Genomic DNA, 20543 nt, shown 5'->3' with positions numbered 1-20543 from the left:
TCTAGGGAGCCTGGAAAGCCAGGATAGGGCAGAGGAGTAGACAGAGAAACAACAAAGCTGAAATCTGCTATTTCGCATCCAGAGCCAGATACATGCTGTCCACATGCTCCTCAGCACCTTGAAACTGAACGATTCACCTTTCCTGATGCTATTATGTAAGGTCAAGTAGAACAAAGGGAGGCAACAGAAAGATTGACAGACCCAGTGATGAATGAAGGAAGTAACAAGATGACTAACCTGACAAACTCCCGCTACACAGATATCTCGCTTGCCAGGTTCACAGGTAGTCCCATCTACCACTGCTTCCTTGTGCCTGTAGTAGAAGTTTTCTCCCTTGGGAATACAGTTTAACTCACACTTATTAGGTGCTGGCAGGAGAGAAAAAAGAAACACTATATAATAGTTTGATACTGCACCAGGAGCCTAGTTCTAGATCACAGGAGCAGAGACAGAGGGGTGGACTGATTCTAAGTGGCAGATATTGAACGAATTTCTGAGTCACAAACTGCTGGAGGCTGGAAAAATACCCTGGTAAAGCCTCACTGTATGCATATATTTCCTCAGGGGACATTGGTCTAAGTGGATATTTGGTTATTCTTTAGTAGCATTGCTCTTCTACTCCCTTGGAGTACAGGGCTTTCAAGAGTCAGAACAAGTGTTGATACAGAATTGTTATTTTAACAATCAACAAAAAACCCTTTAAATCCATCTTTAAATCCCTTATAATTTGCTAACCAACTCTGAATGATACCATATCAAAGCTCAGAGCAAGGACCCCTGGTTCCCACACCTGCCTTCTGAGCTGGTTCCTCAAGAAAGCATGGGCCGATTGAAGAGATGTCACATTTTCTGAAGCACTCATTAATTATATACATTTGCTTCTCTTGTTCCCTGCTAATGTTCTTTTGCCAATATTGGAAAATACAGCAGAACTTCTGCTCCTCTAATACTTCAGAACCTAGCTGCAATCAATTCCAGATTTCCTTGAGCAATGTTTCTGAAGGAGTGGCTGTTACAAGAGACAAGTACGTATTGCTGCAATGCTGTCTCTTGGCCCATGCATCCAGTGTCTTCAGGACAGCAATGCTTTGCAGCTGGCAAAAGGATTTTTTCCATGCCAACTCCTGCCCCCCACTCCCACTAAGGAAGTACCCTGCAGGGATACTACAGTAAAAACATTAGTCACTTCAAAACATACTGTTGATAGGTATCAATGAAGTGTAACCCCACATGTTTATCATTACCTCCATAATATGGAAGCCACTTATATTTCTTGCCTTGGAATTCTGTCCCATCAAACTCTGCACACTGCTCTGCCCGGAAATCCCGGGAGCCTTCTGGGCAGTTCTGTTTGGAAGAGAAAATGTTTGCATTGGACTATTATAAAAAAGGAGGAAAATAAAATATACAATAAAAATTTGGGGTTTATTCTTATTCCTCCCATTTAAATTGGGGCATAATTCAGTGTACTTTTGAAGGGGTACTGTTAATGAACTGCATCCACCAGTGACATCAGAGAAACAGGAACTAATGATCACATCTTCTTTCTGATGTTTGTGTGGGGAAACGTCAGAAATAAGAATGATGTTTGTGTAGGGAAAAGAAGCAACAGGCAAGAAAACCCAAAACCAGAGCACTATACCTGAACATTACATGACCGATAGCTTCGTGACGGTCCAACACAACTGGAAGGACCTTCTGTCCTGGAAGACAGAGAAAATACATGGAGCTCTCTGAAGAATACACAAGCAAAAAGTCATCTCATGGCAGACGTTACAAATCACCTTCACACCAAGCATATCACCCTCACAGAATTCCCTGAAACGGCAAAATAACCAAAATGCACTTCTTCACCACTAAAGCAAGCTGGCATTTTCTAGTGGTATTTTATGCTATGGTTCATGTTCTGGCATGAATGAGACACACACCATGAACAACTGCAGCACATCTCTTCAGGGCCATGTTTCAACTAAATAATGGAAGCTGAGATTTTAGTCCACTGTCCACCAGCAAAGGGTCGAGGTGTCCATACAAGAAAGAGAAACATGTTATGAGCAGCAGGAAGATAGTGGCCAATTCAGAATATCTTTGTGCATCATCTATCTTGATTTTTTTGTGCACAATAGGCCCCTTACTAGGAAGAGCTAAACATGCCTTTGGAAAGTGTGCAACACCCTTATTCCCAAATATTTCAAATATTTCAAATGCAAATCCTTGCCTCTAAGTCCAGTACTTAAGAGAAGTAAAGGAAGCAGAAAGAAAATGATCCTAGCTGAGAATTATGGAGAGTAACAATTATGAAGGAAATTGATCTAAAAAGTCAATCAATGCCTAACACCTCAGTGTTCCTAAAATGGAGAGACAGACCTCCAGAGATTCTGGCAAGTATAAACCACAATGGGCAGCCTTCAAAAGAGACCTTTCTTTATTCTGTGTGGGAAGCAGCAGTGCTTAATAACTCTGGCTTCTTCTATTACAAAACCTCCTCTCATTTCTCCAAACAGCAAGAGGCTTTTTTTTCAGGATATTATTGAGAGTCTGGCTTTTTTTTCCTCCTTTGCTTTGTTTTCACCCACAACAGGATCTCTAAGGTCCATCATTCCTAACAGGTGCAGTACCAGTCATCATCCTCATTAGGATGCAGCTAACCCAGCTGCAAATGAGGTGGCACAGTGCTAACGCTGCTTGAGCCAAATTCACTCTTTCGTTTCTTCCAGGGCAATTTACCATCCTGGGAGTCATAAACCTGAGGAAACCTCAGCACTGTCACCACCTCTCAGGAGAGAAACCAACTGCTCTGGTCTGTTCTCCATCTCCCTCAAGGCTTGCCACACTAGACCTGATTGAACAGCTGCTACCATGCCGATCCCCTGATTGCACAGCCTCAAATCTCACACAGAAACTGCTGTGCTCTATCAAAGGAGCCAAGCAAGCATGTGTTGAAGAGGGCACTACTCAAAACAGCAGTGACAAGACTGAAACTGAGGTTCATCTCAAAGTGGACTCATTCCCCTGGGATCAAACACTAAGTCTTTTTTTTTCTGGATGTATATTGGAACATATCTGCAGGAGCTCAGTAACAGTACAACACATTTAAAGAAAAGAAAGAAAAGAAAGAAAAGAAAGAAAAGAAAGAAAAGAAAGAAAAGGAGGGTAGCCCTCACCTTTGGGAATAGCAGCGCCGGTGCCGAAAGCTGACTCCACCGCCGCAGCTCCGACTGCACTTGCCCCATTCACCCCAGCTCCCCCAGACATCAAACTGCCGTTTCATCCGGCGGCCCTGTAAATAAAAAACCCCACAGACATAGAAAAAAGACATGGCAATGCAGGAAAAAAGAAAAAAAAAAGGGAAATGAAGCAGAGATCCTATGTGCTCTCTTGCAAAAAGGCTGTCTTGCTGTTCTGTATTCCTAACATGAAAAGTAGCGCAGAGTAAAACATCAGAAAGACCAGGCCTCTAGTATCTAGGAATATTAGCTCCCTGAAGCCATATAGCACATCCAGCTTCATAATCTCCCTTAACTGCTACTGTTTGTCTATTCATAGAATCTCAGCACTTTTGAATAATGATCTAAGAGGATAACATCTTCCTCTCAGCAAGGCAGCAAAGGCAAATCATTACTTCAGGGACTACGAGCACTGTCACTGCACACCAGATCAATAGAGCCACTTAAACCCAAATCCTTGGCTCTAAGTCCACTACTTAAGAGAAGTAAAGGAAGCAGAAAGAAAAGCCCCAGCACAAACTTTTTACTGCAACAAAATTCCATATATGGACCTTTTTTCCCCTTACCCAACTGTGTCCAGTGATGATGTCAAGGTCTGGGCCATCATTAGCTACAGCCTTAATTAATCTTGTATTTAGAAAGCTGGATACCAACATTAAGAGAAATAACCATAATACAAACAAAAATTTACAAGTGTGATGGAACCAACCAAAATACATTGTCTTAGAAATATAAAAATATCATATTTTCAGGGGAAAAAGGCCTACTGCAGCTGATGGGATCCACATACAGCAGGGCATGTGTGGTTAGTGGGAAGAATGGCAATATCCTAAGGAAAAAATTTATATTTGCAAGATGCAGCAGGATTAATTCTGCTTGAAAAAAGAAAGTAGGTGCAGGGTTACATGGTGAGTGACACTGTAAAAACAGGGTTTGCTGTGCAGCTGCACCTGTAGGGCAGTTTATGTATACAACTGTACAGCTGAGAAGGCAGTGCATGCCATTTGGGCACTGAGACATTTGTGGTAGTGAAGTGTGGGCAGGCAGAGAAAAAAAAGGTAAAAAATTATTGTGATGTGATCTAATTAGCCTCCACACACAAACATCCAAGTCTCTGCTAGAAATAGGAGCTAGTCTAATAAATCATCCAGTGAGTCCATCTCAGGCAAGATGCATGGGTTAACCCTCCCTTGTCATTTGGACAGGTTTTATAATTTTACACACACACTCCCTGCCTTACTGTATGTCCAAGTTACAGTCTTGTTTCTTTACTTCACCCTCTTTTAAGGAATAATTCCCTGCTTTTGGCAGAGCAACTGTCAGAAATATTAGCCAATCATATTTATGCATTTACTACCAAATTACCCACAACGATCTAGCTGCAGAGTCACCCCAAACTATTACCTATATTCCTCTAATGTGAAACACTTTCTTCCTAGCCCAGCTACTTACTTTCCTTCACACAAGTTCTGTGCAATTTTTTCTAATACTTCTGGTTCAGACTAACTCTGTGTTCGCCCCGTTCATTCAATGGCACTACTCAGGTTACAGCCACTTCTACATACCTCCTCTTGGCCAAGTCAACATCTCCCTGACCCTGTGCCAAACCCTTCTCCCATTCTTTCATTCCAGATACTGAGCTCACTGTTTGTCTTCCGCATTCTCATTTGCCTTTCTGGGCATAATCCCAGCAATAGAGTTTTAGCTTTCAGCAAGGTTTTTTCAGCAATCTTATTTTCCCAAGTTTTGCTTTCAGACACCTAATTCCTCCCCCTGTAATCCCTCCTCCCTTACCCTCAAAAGAATAAAATATGCCACCACTGTTTCTTGGCAGTCTTATTCCTCTGTATCAACTGACTGATTTAGGAGCAGTATTAGCTCACCCTGGAAACAAGGGACCTTTCAGTCAGCATAAGGGAGAAGGAAACATGTAGATAAAAATCCAAAGGAGGAGCATTTGAAAGTCAGATTACTGGAAGGCAATTAGGATAGAAAACCCTTCCTTGACACACACACACCACCCTGATAAATATTCCAATATCTCTCCTACAGAACCAGCATTATTTATTCCTTCTATAGAGAGTAAAATCTGCAGCGACTCTTTGTTGTAAGGCTTATGCATCCACAGAATGCAGGAACAATCATTTTTCTCAGTATCACTCCATTTATGTACACCCCGAAAGGAACATCAGATGAAAGAATCCTCCCAAAGCTGTACAGTGCCAGAGAAACATTTTAATAGGGGCCCAACTCACATATTTGCAAATCTGTGTACGGTCCTCATTGCTTCAGTAACTGCACACATGTGTACAGGCAAATATAAAGCTGCATATTTATAATAAATAATAGATATATTATTACATAACCTTATAACACGACATTTTTAGATGCTGTCAGCCAGTTTCTGTTCCAAAAGCCTCTTTCTGCTTTCTTCAGACTCTGGAATGCTTTTATCTCATGTCAGCCAGGACAACTGAATTCCATTTCCTCATGGATTTCAGAATGAAAAATCTACAATCTTCATCACTGTTACAAATTCATTTGGTTCCATTCTTCCCTTGCTTCAGCCTAACATGCATACAAGAATGTAGTTTCTTTATCTGCATTAAATATATATTTTATTGTTTCAAGAGAAATAAGAAAATGCATACAACCATCTTCCCTGACTTCTAAAAACACACGAAAGAGCAGTCAGTTAATGCCCAACTGCTCTGTCCAGCTTTATGGCCAGTTAAGACACCAGCAATGCATCCTTTCTGGGAATATTGATATTGCCCATGACTCTGGCACTGCATGCTCTCAGGGCTCATTTGCATACAGGCTGCTGTGGTATAGAAGTTTAGAAGGCCAGGGATTTCATTTTTATGAACACTGCATTGCTTTCATCAGTTTCTAGACAGACAAACTGCTGATGTAGTTGCAGCATCTGCTGTTACCAGGCCAACTGTATCTGATATCATCAGCACATAAAAAGCTACGCCTCTGAGTCATTAGACCTCCAGACCTCATCTACAAAGACAATCCCAGTATGCATCACATGCAAACAAAAGAATTCTGAAAAAATGTCTTAGATAGCTTATTATATACCATTCAGTGCTTATTTTTGTGTATGAAACATGCACTGGAAGAGAAGCTATGAATGGGACTTGACTCAGAAAGACAGAAAATGCTGTCTCTATGTAGGAACAGTTTAAAAGGGGCCCTTGAAAAACTTTCCAGTCACTTTGATGAGATGGATAGGAAACTATGCATGGGAAGAGGACTGTGCTTCCCAGACAAATGCATTGCAGGCATGCAGTGATCCACAAAGTTCATATCACCAACTGTGGACAAGTGATTCAGTGGGAATAATTTCCTAGTGCCTTGTTGCAACTCAAATACTAGCAAGCTATCAAAGCAAATATCAATTTGCTATCCAGTCCCAAGTGAGCAGTGAAGTTCTGCAGTCACACGTCCAGACAACCTACATCTCAGGCAAATTCTTACTCTTGCTCCTTGGGCACCTTTCAGGACTCAGAGATAGTCAACCTGAATTATTTTGTGATTTTTTTTTTGGTGCTGCTTTTCCAGACTGACGAGCAGCAACAAAACATCCTGTTACACCACTCCAACAGTCGCTTCTCAAAGCACTTGGTTACTTATAACCACGCCATGCCCAAGAGGTTTCGGACAAGGCCACTGCAACCTTTAGCCCAGCAGGCTGCATAACTTTGGCCCACTGAGATGCAACTAAAGCATCATTTTGGACACCGAAACGTTGTTACTGTGACTTCTGGGGCAGCTTCACATGCTTGCTAGGTTCCACTGGGGTCAGATACAAATCTCAGTGCTGCCAGGGAGAACATGGCGGGAAATAGAGGCTGACGACAAGGCCCTGTACAGCTGTTACCCACAGAAAACAGATATTGTTCACAATGATAAAATGAGTAGTATGCTGTTACAGTTACATTATGTAGTGTTTCCACGGCTTAAAACTACAGTCAAAACCAGACTCTCTCTCTTTAACCTTAGTATTTTTGAAATAACACTGCATCATTTTATTTAATAAATATCTACTTTCTGGTGTTTATCATTTCTGAAATATGGTTAATATTTATTTTGACACACCCTGAACCATAGCCTAATTTAGGAAACATGTAGGAAAGAAGGGTGAAAACCAACATTACAAAAGAAAACTATCACCACTATCACTTCTGTAATGGTTTCATTGCCAAAGTCTTGGCAAGTAAGAAGTCTCCAGTGAAAAAATGCAGCTTTGCTAACTTTGAATAAAAAGTGCTTAGGGAAAAGTTAATTGCTGAGAGAAAAGTTAATAACAGAAAGGGAAAAAGAAAGAAAATTGTCAAGGTGCCCCAAAGGTTGGCTGCTCTCTTTTGGCTAGGGGCCAGTAGTGGGATGCTCTCCCAGGACAGCACTGCAAGACAGGGAGCAGCATAAGCCAGGGCACAGCCCCAGCCCTAGGAATTGGGCACCTCCACCTGAAAACAGGCTGGGAGATGGGAATGCAGGTGGGCCTGGCTCATCAGGGTCCATGGCTGGCCAGGTAGAGTTGTGCAGATCCTCACTGCAGCATCACTGGGGCAGGAGCCAGCAGCCCCAGGAGGCTACGAGGGGGTCCTGGGCAATGGGCTGGGTGTGGAGAGTCCAGTCAGGGCCAGTAAAGCCTAGTAGTGTCCTCAGGGCCCTAACAAAAACAACCCACATGGAGCGTATTCTTAGACCATGTGCTCTTTGGGATATGAACCATTTTCTTCTCCTTTCTATATCCAGAAGAACTACCCAGTACTACAGTGATGACCACCTCTAATATATTTCCACATAGCTAAGCTCTGCACATGTGGTATCCAACCCTCAAACTTAATTGAAAGGGAGCTGAAATATTCAGTATATCTTACGTGTTTATAATTTAGATATCTGCTGCTATGCCAATATGCATTTTCAAGATGACTCCATCTGCAACCGGCTAGGATTTTAGCCAAAAATGTTACCAAAAATAAGCTAATTAATCCAAACCACATCAGCAAAGCATTTTTTTATAATTCTGTCTTAACCATTGATCTTGGCTCAGACACAGCAGGCCTGCAAAGAGCTTTGAAGGTGAATAATGCCAAGTATCATTTTTATGAATAATGAATAAGCAATCAAAGAATTGTATTTGAGTAAAACTAGAAAAACAAGAATGAAAGTGAAAAAGATGGTGTCAGCAGGAAGTAAAATACAAAGTGGTGCAGAAGAACTGAGTATCTTATTAAGACAAGCTGCTTTACGAAGACAAGGAAAAAAAATCCAGTCTTCATCAGTTTTAATGGCTTGTGGTTTACACTCACTATGTACATTTCCTTTCATCCTCCTCTCACCCTAGCCATGGCTCATTAGCATATCCCCTCTAACAAATCCAGGAAAATCCAGCAGTTCCCTGACATCTTAATTTTCTCAAAACACTTCAGATTCTCCCTACACCATTGAACCCGCTCCCTCATGATTCACAGTTCTTTTCCATGTTCCCTGTTCAACTCTTCAACACTCCTCACTGTGCTACCTCTCTTTGGGCTGTCCCACCCTAAAGCTGGCTTCTTCCACACCGACTGATTTCCTGTCAGCTGGGCAGGATATGGTGCATGGCTGGTGCACTGCACAGCTCGGGGTGTGCTGCCCTACAGAACTGTGCTGGCTTGCTGGGTAGCAGGCAGAGCAGGAACCAGTGACTTTTCAGAAGTGGAAAGACTTCCACAAACTCTGGGTGGCCTGGAGATGATGAGAGAATTTAAAGAACTCTGAAAAGATACAGCCATTGCAGAGAAGTGAAATTAATTCTTGGAATCCTTGTGGAAGAAATGGAGCACATTCAGAAAATTCTACAAAGAGGATGATTGTAAGTTAACTTTATGACCCCAAACTTGTTTGGAAAAGTGGACAAAACACACAGTATGAAGTCACCAGAAGTTGTTTATCCAAGGGGCCTAACAGGAACTCAAGGTTGAAATGGATAAACTGTTAATACTAGCAGACAACCCTCTCAGCTAAATCCACTTCAACATGTGATTATTGGAAAGTGGAAAATCTGACACCAGTTTACAAAATGATCCCAGGGGAACCCATAGAACTGTACATTCACAGAGCGTAAAACTGACGTCAGCTGATAAATTAATAGAACTTATAACAAAGAACAGAACTAGCAGGCACCTGCATAAATACAGGATGTTTGGGAAAAAGTCAATAGGGCTTTTAAAGGCAAATCCTTCTAAGCATATTGCAGTTCTTCAATTCACAAACATGTCAACAAGGGTAACATGCCAGATACGCTCAGATTTCCAATGAACTTTCAAAACAATCCTTCAAATAAAGCTTTGAAGAAGTTAAGTAGTCAGAAGGACAGCTCTTCAATGGATAATGAGCAGGTGGCCCAAAGACAAAAGCAGGAGTAAAATCTTCCTCCACTGCAAGAACTGACATTAGCAGCAGAATTCCATAAGGAGCCTGAATGCCTCAACACATTTATTAGTTATGCCAAAACCACTGAAGTAATGAAAGCAGATGATAAGGGTAATATACAGGGTAATAAAGGACAACAGAAACCCAGAGACATACTGCAAAGAACTATGGAAAAACATAGTATAAGTGATTTATCACTAAAATGACAGTGGAGATTTCATATAGGCAACTTAAGTGATGCACAGGAGAAAACACAAATCCTATCCCAAATTGCTATTATTTATTAATTATTAATTAACATTAATAAATCACTACATGGGAGTTGATATTTAGCTCTCAAGAGTAGGATCTTGGTGTTATGGCTTCAAGGAGGCATTGACCAAATTCAGGGAAGAGAAAGCGACATCTCAAGCTCAAAGGGTTCATAAACTGGAAGTGTATTGGGGGAAACTGTACTTGCCTATCTTTTAATGTTTTTTTTCTAGACACATTTTGTGACATAGCTGGAGAGAGGATACAGGGCAAAATAAAGTGGTCCTACCCGGTACAATTAGTCTTGTGCATGTTTTCTACCTTTCCCTCCATAGGAATATTAGTAAAATCTCCTCTTTCTCTGTCCTCACAGTAATTTATACTGTTTCTGTAGGACCTTAACTTTGATGTCCTCATGCACCTTCTGCCCTTTGTGTCAAACCTGGTTAAGGCATCTAAAAGTTTATTCAATAGATTAACACCTTAAACAATAACAATGTTGATTTATTTACAATAAATTGAAATCCAGCATTTCAACCTAGAAATGCAGATCCATAGAAAGAAATGGTGTTCAGAGGAAATGTATTTGAGTATGAATTTCAGCCAAGCCTCAAGCCAGCCTTCACTTTAGCACACTGGCAGTACAATCTAGGATCAAATGTAAGTATTGGACATGATCTAATGCCTAAAGATCATAAAAGGTGAAACAGGCACTGCTTTTTCAGAGCTGTCCCATCTGGGGGAGTTCAGGGAACCCCACCATTCTTTTGGTGCCCAGCTTGATCTAGTACAAACCTGAGTTCCATCACTACAATCAGTCCTGACATTTCCAGCTCTTGCAAGTGGACCATCTCGTGCTATGGTTCAGCCTGATTGCATTAGCATCTGGTAAGGAATGGCCCACATGAAACAAACACCATTTCTCACTTCTCTACTAGAAACAAAATGGAGAATTACTACAGCAGAGTGCCTCAGTACTGCTGGATCTTCCTGCTTCCTCATGATTTGGACAGATCCAGAATGTCAGGGAAACTGAACTTAAGTGGTGGCCAAGCAAAAGCTTCTCCTTTCATTCAGCACGGCTTCAAGAGGAACTATTGATTGCATGCAGGGGGTGGAGTCTAATGCTACAGAGAAATGTCAGCCTTCATAGTCTCAGGGTATTTCAGACATATCCCTTCTAAAAAAATCACCAAAATCTCCAAATTGGAGATAGGCAGGTGAACAGATGAACAGAATGTAATATATTCCATTTCTGTTTCTTTTAACATACAGTATGATTTTTTTATTAGATGTGAGATAGCTAACACTCATTTAAGCATATTTCCATCTGTAAGAGAAAATACGGCAACTAACTCTGCTTGATTTCTGATCTCTCATCCCTTATCTTCAAAGGTGGCCTAGAAAGCAAAACACTTACTCCAAGTGATAATTGCCTCTTTCTTCCCTGCACTCTCTGTTCCTTTACACCTAACAAACATGTAATATCTTCCTTTGCTAACACTTCCACTCTACTCTGCAGGTCATCTTTTACCTTAGATGTCCAAAGTTTAACTTCAAGTCAGGGAAAAACTGTTCTCAAGCTGCATTTACTTCAGAAAGATCCTGCTTCTTACTCAGAAAGGAAGAGGAATCCCAGTTCTTAATAGCTGCATTCTTTTTCTGATAATATCAAATTGGCTTAACATAAAGTAACCTCTCCCAGTAAAGCTAAACCACATGGCTAATACTTCTAAGTCCAAAGAAAAGAGAAAAACGAGCTAACCAAAAATCCATTCTCTTTATTTCAAGTGATAGCTCTCTCTAGCTTTGAAGCAGGGGACAGCAATTACTGCTTTGCAGATAACATCCCTGGAACTAAAGGCACTACCAGAATTCTATTATTTAATTGCCATGTTAGACTTTTCATAAGATGTACCACAATAGGCCTGATGACTTGAACCTATTAGCTCTTTCAGAAATACTTTCTACAAAGCACTTGAATTACAGATGTTCACAATTCTTAACAGAAGTATCTTTCATTTCTTGTAACAGTGTTCAGAAGAGCATTTACTTACTGAAAATGCGGAAGGTGACATCGTTGTTAGCATGAGCAGAAGGAATAAGTTCTTCATCTCTGCCTGTGGGAACAGAAAAATTACTCATCAGGATTGCTTGCTTCTTTGCTGCTAGTGGAAAAGCTACCATACCATGCAGTAAAAATGGAGGTGGAAGTAAAATAAAAGGGAGAGAAGAAAAGCAGTTTTATCACTACACTCCCTGGATAGATGAAGGCATCTGCAAAGACTGAAATTACCCTGCACAGAAAGCCAGGATATAATTACTGAGAGTAAATATTTCCCTGAACTTTCCTCTGGTATTATGAGAACACCATCCCCAGGCACAGTGGAAGGTGCATGCTGTTGCATGTCTGCCCTCCCACTCCTTTATGTATACACCTGATAAAACACTTGAAGATTGCAATGACTTCAACCAACCCAGGGTAAAAAATTCCACAATTAACATTTCTGTACCCTACATTCATCTTGTGTGGTTGTGCTTGTTTAAAATCCAACAATGCATCATGGACAGCCATAGCTAGATTTCACCATGAATAGTTATATCCCCTTTGCAGAGCTAGAGAGGAGATCAGGTCATGTAGGCTGGTAAGGCAGAATACAACTGTTCTTAAATTTGGGGCATTATGGGACCACAATATTTTGCTGGTACTCCCTGTTTCTACTTAATCTTTCCTCTTTTGAGTTGCAGCCCACACCAACCACCACTCACCAGTGTTCACAGCTGTGCAGGGACACTTCAGCCACTACAGACTGACTCTTTCTCATCACCATTCCTCATGGTCCTGTGACCAGTTAAGCCCAGGAAAAAAAAAAAAAGAGATGGACTGGATATCTCTAGCACAGTTTTATCTAGTTTGAGATTCTTTCTAACTTGGAAAGGAAAGGTAAAAGGAGAAATTTTCCTTTCACAGCACACAGAAGCATCAAGGAAGAAATGTTTATTTCATCAGTCCTTGTAACATCTGTTTTAATATTAAAACTTCATATATAGCTCCTTTAGCCTGGCCTATTAAATCCAGATAAAATACAGAATGTGTATCACTATTAACAATTATAACATTGAAAGAAAATGACATCACAACCAAGAAATAACCAAAATGAAACTTACTCCATCTGGTGTTTGAGTATTTCAGGTTACTTTATGATGGGCAGCCATTTTTCTTACAGTCCTAGGCCTCAATGAACAGATCTTACTACAACTCTCCAAGTCCATATATACCATGGATTTTAACTCTCCCAACATTCAGCATGCTGAGAATAAAAAGCTTGTTCCTAAAGACTTTCTCTTTCAGATGTAAAAGCTACTAAAAAAGTTCAGTTGCATCAAATTCTGTGTGCAAATTAGCAATGAACAGGGGAAACAGAATTGGGAAAACAAGCACAGATAAACTTCTCTCCCTAAATACTGAGTGCCAATCATAAGATTCATAAGAAAATGAAAATATAGGAGCTTTTTATATAAAAAGACTTTCATTAATTTCAGTTAATCATTTTTAGGAAACTGAGGGAAGACTATGTACCCTCTATCACCCACATGTGCTACTACTCTTCCTATTCAAATCAAAGAAGAAACAACCTGGGGATACCCTCCAGAAGAGGTAAAGAATGCTCTCTGTACTGTAGAGGCTAGAGGCCAATGACCAAATCAGGCTGGATCTGTGTCACACCCTACCAAGCGTCATATCCTTTCTCAGGGGAAGCACAGGCAAGAAGAGATCCTTTTGCTACAAGATCCACACACACAAACAGCCAGGTTCTCCTGAATGACATTATAATGTGCCCACAGCACTAGGAAAAGGCATTGTGAAAGCAGCATCTTCCTTGAATGGTGTTGGTATCAGAGGTAAATATTTGAGATCAGCTCCTGTTCCTACTACTCAGAGGAAAAAGAAAAATCTCCTCCCCAGCTCTCCTCTCTCACATATTCCATTTCCAGGCACCTCTCAGGTCCACGGATATGGCCTTGAAAATCTAAACCTTGTTCTGCTGCTAATGAACTGTCTGCTAGCTATTTCTAGCATCTGAACCAAGAGGCAGGCAGGGAGCTGGGACCAAACCACACAAGGCTTCTGGAGAAGAGGCTACAGGAGCATGTCACTGGGGCTCCCATTCCCCAGGTAGTTAGTATCTTGGACGTTTTTAGCCAGTTAGGACAAAAAGATTCTCTGAGTAGACAACCATAGTCAGAATCCAATGTATGGGGCAACCCCGTGCATCAAAGCAGCAAGAGGTTATAGCTCTGGTGCTTGCTTGTACTTTCGTGCCATTGCACTTGCATGGAGATTGCTATCATATGTCCCAAATTTAGCATTAAAATGTTTAGACCATCCAGCCCTATTAAACTAGTCAAGAGATTCCAGGAAGCATCATCAGAAGGAAGAACAGGGCTGTCTGTATCCTATGAAAATCCCCACTGGAAAACAAATATTGTATTTGATTATCTGAACATCAACAAACTTGTTATTTTAAAATCCTCCTCAGATGTAGAATTCAGCATTGATTCCTTTCACCTTAGTTTCAACCACAACAGATGGGACTGAAGAATCTGTCTGAAACCTTAAAAAAAGGGTCAAGTTCTGTTTCTGGATTTAATGGCCTTTTAAGTCCTTGTAGGACCTGGGGTACAGCAGCACATGTTTATTCTGCTTGTTTGCCATTCTTCTCACTGCAGGCTGGACATGCGGGGGGAAGAAATGAGAAGGACAGTGTTTTACTGTGCTTTCACTTGTAACAACAGCAGCTGCTGCTCCCTGAACCTCCTGCCCATCTCCAGTTTTCTTCAACCCTCCCCAGCTTCCTTTTCCCACTGTGTGCTAGAACAGCATCTCCACCCCTCCTCCACCCAGAAACAGCAGCAGGGCCTGAGGGGAAATGGTGACTTTATGCTCAAGCTATGGAACAGCTGCTGGAAAGCTCACAAGGAGGAATTCCTGCCATAGTGCTAAAATATGAAGTTATCTCAGGGAGAGGGTTTATGAGTTCACAAGTAAGGAGCAACCAGAATCTTTAACCAAAAATAGAAGTATGCCCAGCTGAAATCTCTGCTCATACACCAGAAGAGATTCAAATTGTCTAGACAGTCACATCTGGCATTAACTGCTCGTGTGAGATGAATAAAAGACTTAAAAAGTGAGGAGTGGTTCCAGCCATCTGTGAGCTTGGTCAAAAAGAACTGGCTTCAGAGTTCAGCTCTGGACTGTTTTCTATAAAAGATGCTGACCCAAGCTTCTCCAAACACTGAAGAAGTTCAAACTGGAATCTAACTTTAGCAACTTGGGAACCTTCTATTCCAAAACAGGAGGGTGGGAGGGTGAAAGGACTACAGAGGGCGTAGCTGCAATTTCCTAACTGAACAGAACACAAGAACTCCACTACCACTGGAAACTGGGATAAGCACCCTTATTTTCAGGGCTTGACGCTGAACCCACTTAGGAAAGAAGTTTTTGCCTTTATAAACAGAAGTTCTAGAAAATAGGCAGACTTGGACACTTCTCTATAGTGGAGCCAGCAGTGAGCTGCTGTAAAAATATTTTATTTAGTTAGAAACTCTTGTCCAGGTCCAGCCAGACTTAGCAAGATCAGTCAAATCTTCATGGAGACCAGGAGTATGTTTTAGAATCAAGGATAGTTTTAATGACTCCTATGTTTACTTCACGTGTGTAAACCCTGCCTTCCAATGCACAAATAAGATTGCTTACTTAAACTTGGCCACTTTTCCAAACAACCTCTTAACATCCATGTCCCTGGGGAAACAAGACCTACGTTGCCTGTATATATATATGAAAAAACAACTTTGAATCAGTTGTCTAATTTCAGGGTCTCAAAAGCAATAAAGTTACATTTTGAGGTAAAAGATACTGGACCAGGATGAAGAGATGTGTTGAACTTTTAATCCATTTAGATGATGAGTTTTTCTTTTCAACAGGAAGGAAATCCAAACTTAAAAGTAATGTTATGAATAACTCAGCCGTGTGTAAGCAAGAACTTAAGCTGTTTAGGCACTACAGAATCAGATCACAAAGTCAGAATAAAACAAGTTTCATGAGTTCCATTACTTACACATTTATCAGGTTTTCTCTGTTCTTTTTGAAAATAATTGGACAGCCAGTGTTACGTGGTTCTTTTCTGTTTAGCACAAAAGGCAGACCAGCCTTCTTTGGCCTGTGAACTACATTTCTAAATCATCTTTGGCCAAAGACACATATCACAGGTGTGGGTCAGGGATTGTTCTAGGAGTGGTTCATAGGCAGAAGACCCCTTCAGGGTTCCACTTGCCTAATCTAGATGAGATTTATCTGGACATGCAGGGAAAGTGGCAAAGCCACCCAGCATTACTGACTTTGGCAGGTCCTTAGAAGCCATTTCATCTCCCTGATGGGAATTTGAATTACCCAGTATGGATCTATCATTCCCTTTGAAGTAACCCTGACACAGAAAGCTGCCTTTGCATGCACAGCTTGTGAGATACAGGTTGGCCATCCTGGCAATAAATATTTACCTGTTGCAATATCAACAGAAATGGCTTATTGTAAAGTTTAGCACATCCAGCACTAAAGCAAATGTTGCCACAGGGATCCTACTACTCACACCTTTTCAGAAATTCCTTCCCTTTCCTCCACTCCCCTTTAACAGATCAGATCTCACTTTGATGTTTTATTTTTAGAAATTTGGTTGAAGGAGGTGGGAAGCCAGAAAGGATGATGATATGTTGCCTGGTTATTCACTGACATAAATTTTTTGAGTCATTGACTCAGAGCAAAGTCTTTGAGCTTTTACATTCACTACATTTTCTAAAGACATTATGATTTTTTCTTTGCTTTAAAAAACATCCAGCATATCTTTGTTCCAGCGTGCTTTTGTTTGTCTTGACAACTGAGAAGCACCTTTTAAGTTTTTGCTGGAAGAATTAAAAAGGGAAAACATACCCGCACAGAAAGAAGCTGAGATGAAGATTGGGACAGAAAGGGGCTCTATGGAGCAGGGATCAAGGACAGGGAAAAACCTCCCTTTGCTTAGGATGTGAGCTGAGTGGGGAGAGCAGAAGGATGACATCATACAGCCTAGAGGAACCAGGAAACAAATCACCACTTTAAGCAGATGATATCACATTCAAGATACTTCTTAACATGCCTGTTTTCTTCCCCAACCACAGTAAGCCATCCTTTTTTGGACAATTTTTCAAAGAAGATCCTGGGCCTTATGTCCTTGGGTTGGGGCAGATAAGCTAAATAATGTCCATGTGCCCGTTAAAACAGAAGAATGCTGAAGTGCCTTTGTCTTGACCATGCAATGAACCACATTCATAAAGAGCTGTTTGTATACAAAGCAAGGGGTAAATGTTTATAAATGAGTTTAAGCACAAGACTGGCTGAAAGGGCTTAATGGGAAAGGAGAGAAAATAAAGAAAGCACAAATTGTCTGAGCAGACGTTTTACGGCAGTGTCTTTACCATTGGTATCCAGATTTACTTATTCATTCTAAATACGTTAGAAGTTGAAGAATCCTCATCAAGAAAGTTATCCCAGTGAGATATACTTTCAGCCATGTTAGGCATATTATGACAGACAAACTTTCAGCTAGAATAACTTTAAAATTCACCTTGTTAAATGAAAAGAAAAAAAAAGTTAGAAAAACTTACTAACAAGCACAGCAGCAGAGCACCAGCTGGCTGGAGAACTGAGTAGTGGTAACACAGAAGCATCTTCAAGCCTGCTTTATCAATGGTTTTCAACTCAGTCTTCAGCCTGATTCCTAACAGGCACATTAATCTGCACTAGGCCATCACTTCACGTGGCTGACACAGACTGACTGTTTTCTACAGAGGACTTCTACAGCAAAGCAAGATTCAGCAACACCTGGGGAAGCCACAGCAGCCTCTGAATACTGAAATCACACAAAATAGTAGCTGAAAAATCATCAGGCTCAAGAGCAAGATCAGCACACAGATTCTAGTAAGGCCTCACACCATACCCTATCAGTGGGTGGGGAAGATGCAGACCTGCCTTATTCTTGCTCTCCAAAATCCACAATGATGTATCTCAGGCTTAGGGCAGTGAAGCAGCGTCTTCCAAGCAAATCTAATCACTATGCCAGCCCTTTGCAGGAGCTAATGGAGTATTTCATGAGGGCAATTTTCTGTCTACCTATTAATATCAGCTCAGACTCAATTTTATGCAACTAGCCTCCCACTATTAGATTTGCAGCCAGAGATTTATTATAAGGAGTAAAGATAGGATTCTGCTTTCTATTTTGGTAGTCTCACTGTGCTTAGCTGTTAATTAAATCTGGGAGCATGTAGGGATAATGACAAGCACACAGACTGATTTAGACACTGCAAAAAGAAGCCACACACTGCCTATGGAAAATACATGACAAGGATAAAATACCCCAAACACAAATTGAAGAGGAATGGCTAACAGTCTTTATATTATATTTATATTAAGCTGTGACTGCCCTGTCACAGCTTAAGCTTCATTTCTATGAGTTATTTAGCCTGACCTGAAATATTAACTGACACTGAGCACTGCTGCTGTTTATAAATAATAGAATGGATTGGGTTGGAAGGGACATTAAAGATCATTTAGTTCAACCCCCCTGCCATGGGCAGGGACACCTTTCACTAGACCAGGTTGTTCAAAGCACCATCTGACCCGGCCTTGAACTTCCAGGGATGGGACATTCCCAGTTTTTCTGGGAAATCTGTTCAGTGCCTCACAACTTTCTGAGTAAAGAATTTCCTCCTAATATCTAATCTAAATCTCCCCTCTTTTTGTTTAGCACCATTACCCCTTGTGCTATCACTATCTGCCAACATAAAATGTCACTCACCATCTTTTTTTAAGTTCCTTTTAAATACCAAAAGGCAGCAATAAGGTGTCTCTGGAGCCTTCTCTTCTCCAGGCTGAGCAATCCCAGCTGTCTCAGCCTTTCTTCATAGAAGAGGTGCTCCAGCCCTCTGAACATCTTGTGGCCTCTTCTAGACTTGCTCCAGCAGGTCTGAGGACACCAGACCTGGACACAGTATTCCAGGCGGGGTCTCACAAGGGTAGAACAGGAGAATCCCCTCCCTTGCCCTGCTGGCCACGCTGCTTTGGGTGCAGCCCAGGATGTGGTTGGTTTTCTGGGCTATGAGCACATACTGTCAGTTCATGTCCAGCTTTACATCCATGAGAACTGCCAAGTCCTTCATATGGACCATGTCAGAAGCCTTACAGAATTCTAGGTAGATGACATCAGTCAGTCCTCCCTTGTCAACCACTGCAGTCACTCCACCACAGAAGGGCACCAGGCTAGGCAGGCAGGATTTGCTTTTAGTGAAGCATGCTGGCCTCTCTTGGATCCCCTCCTTGTCTTGTCCCCTCCTCTCCCACGTCTCCTAACATGCATCTTAGCATTGCTTCCAGGAGGATCTGCTCCACGATCTTCCCAGGCACAGAAGGGAGGCTCACAAGTCTTTAGTTTGCTGGGTCTTCCTTTCTTCTCTTTTTAAAAATAGGAAAAATGTTTCCCTTTTTCCAGTCACTGGGGAGTTTGCCTGACTGCCATGACTTTTCAAATATCATGGAGAGTGGCTTGTCAACCACATCAGTCAGTTCCCTCAGGACCTTGGGATGCATCTCATCAGGCCCCACAAACTTGTGCCTATTCTCTTTCCTGAGGTGGTCTCAAACCTGCTCTTCACTTACAGTGGGAGGGACTTCACTCTCCAACCCCTACCTAACCATGTTACCCAGCTGAGACTAATCCCTTACAATTCAAATTTTTGAGAATTCTTTAGGAAAATAAAGGATTAAAGGATTTTCATGCTAGAAGATGGCTTCAAATTTATTTGACTTCATTCCATCCTAAATATAAACATGTCAATTTCTGTGCTGTGCAATGGGTTAAAAAATAAAAATAAAAACCTAGAGTTATCTCAAGAGGAGATTTTAAAACAATGTAAATTTTTCTCTGCCTCTCTTTGCAAGATTTACATCTCTGTTCACTGAGAGGATGTTAGCACTACATTCAACAGTATGCTTGTAGTATATATGCAGAAGGAACACCTGTAAAACCTTTAAATAAATTTGCTTGGGGACTAATAATAGACAGGAAAACATGAGACTATTTACCCTGAACCTCATGTGGGTTTTGATTGCTGCTGCCTCTGCATTGTTTCTGGAACCTAAGATAGCTTATTTCATCTAAAGTTAACTCAGTCTTTTATATATATATATATATATATGTGTAAACATGTCAAACACACCACGCTTGTACAGGTACATCTCTTCCCTAAGGAATCACCCCTACTGACTGTGATGCAGACACACCTTCAGTGGTATGAGGCAGAAATTCCCCCAGAGAAGTCTGTGGGCTTACATTACTGTGCAAGGGAAAGATGAGTAACATGAGGTGAACTAAAAGAAACAAAAATGGAACAAAATCACAACCTAAACCAGAACTTTAGACTAACAAACTTAGGAGGGAGAATATGTGCTAGTGGAATTGGGGCTGCTGTCTCTAAGAATACTGGCCCTAGCATCTTTCATCTGTCACTAAAAATTAACTTCATAAAAAATGATCTGAGGAGGGT

At 41.2% G+C, this 20543-nt stretch overlaps 1 protein-coding gene across 7 annotated transcripts in view; it reads right to left on the bottom strand.

Annotated features, from left to right (window-relative positions):
• The window catches only part of PAPLN (papilin, proteoglycan like sulfated glycoprotein), a 53966-nt gene that overhangs the window by 24595 nt on the left and 8828 nt on the right, over positions 1 to 20543 (bottom strand). For 2 of the 7 annotated variants that reach the window (XM_032111054.1, XM_032111056.1), the window contains exons 1-6: positions 17610 to 17820; positions 11969 to 12031; positions 3165 to 3280; positions 1643 to 1703; positions 1245 to 1347; positions 238 to 368 (exon numbers count right to left, since the gene is read on the bottom strand). In XM_032111054.1, the coding sequence (XP_031966945.1) occupies positions 238 to 368; positions 1245 to 1347; positions 1643 to 1703; positions 3165 to 3280; positions 11969 to 12031; positions 17610 to 17735 (600 nt within the window). In that variant the 5' untranslated portion in view covers positions 17736 to 17820. Of the gene's footprint in view, positions 1 to 237; positions 369 to 1244; positions 1348 to 1642; positions 1704 to 3164; positions 3281 to 11968; positions 12032 to 17609; positions 17821 to 18799; positions 19389 to 20543 lie in introns of those variants that run through there. The other 5 variants (XM_032111055.1, XM_032111057.1, XM_032111060.1 and 2 more) reach the window with 3 other exon arrangements.

The sequence above is a fragment of the Corvus moneduloides genome, chromosome 6, assembly GCF_009650955.1.
Source record: "Corvus moneduloides isolate bCorMon1 chromosome 6, bCorMon1.pri, whole genome shotgun sequence".
Classification (NCBI taxonomy): domain Eukaryota; kingdom Metazoa; phylum Chordata; class Aves; order Passeriformes; family Corvidae; genus Corvus; species Corvus moneduloides.
This window is presented reverse-complemented; position numbering and strand designations above follow the sequence as displayed.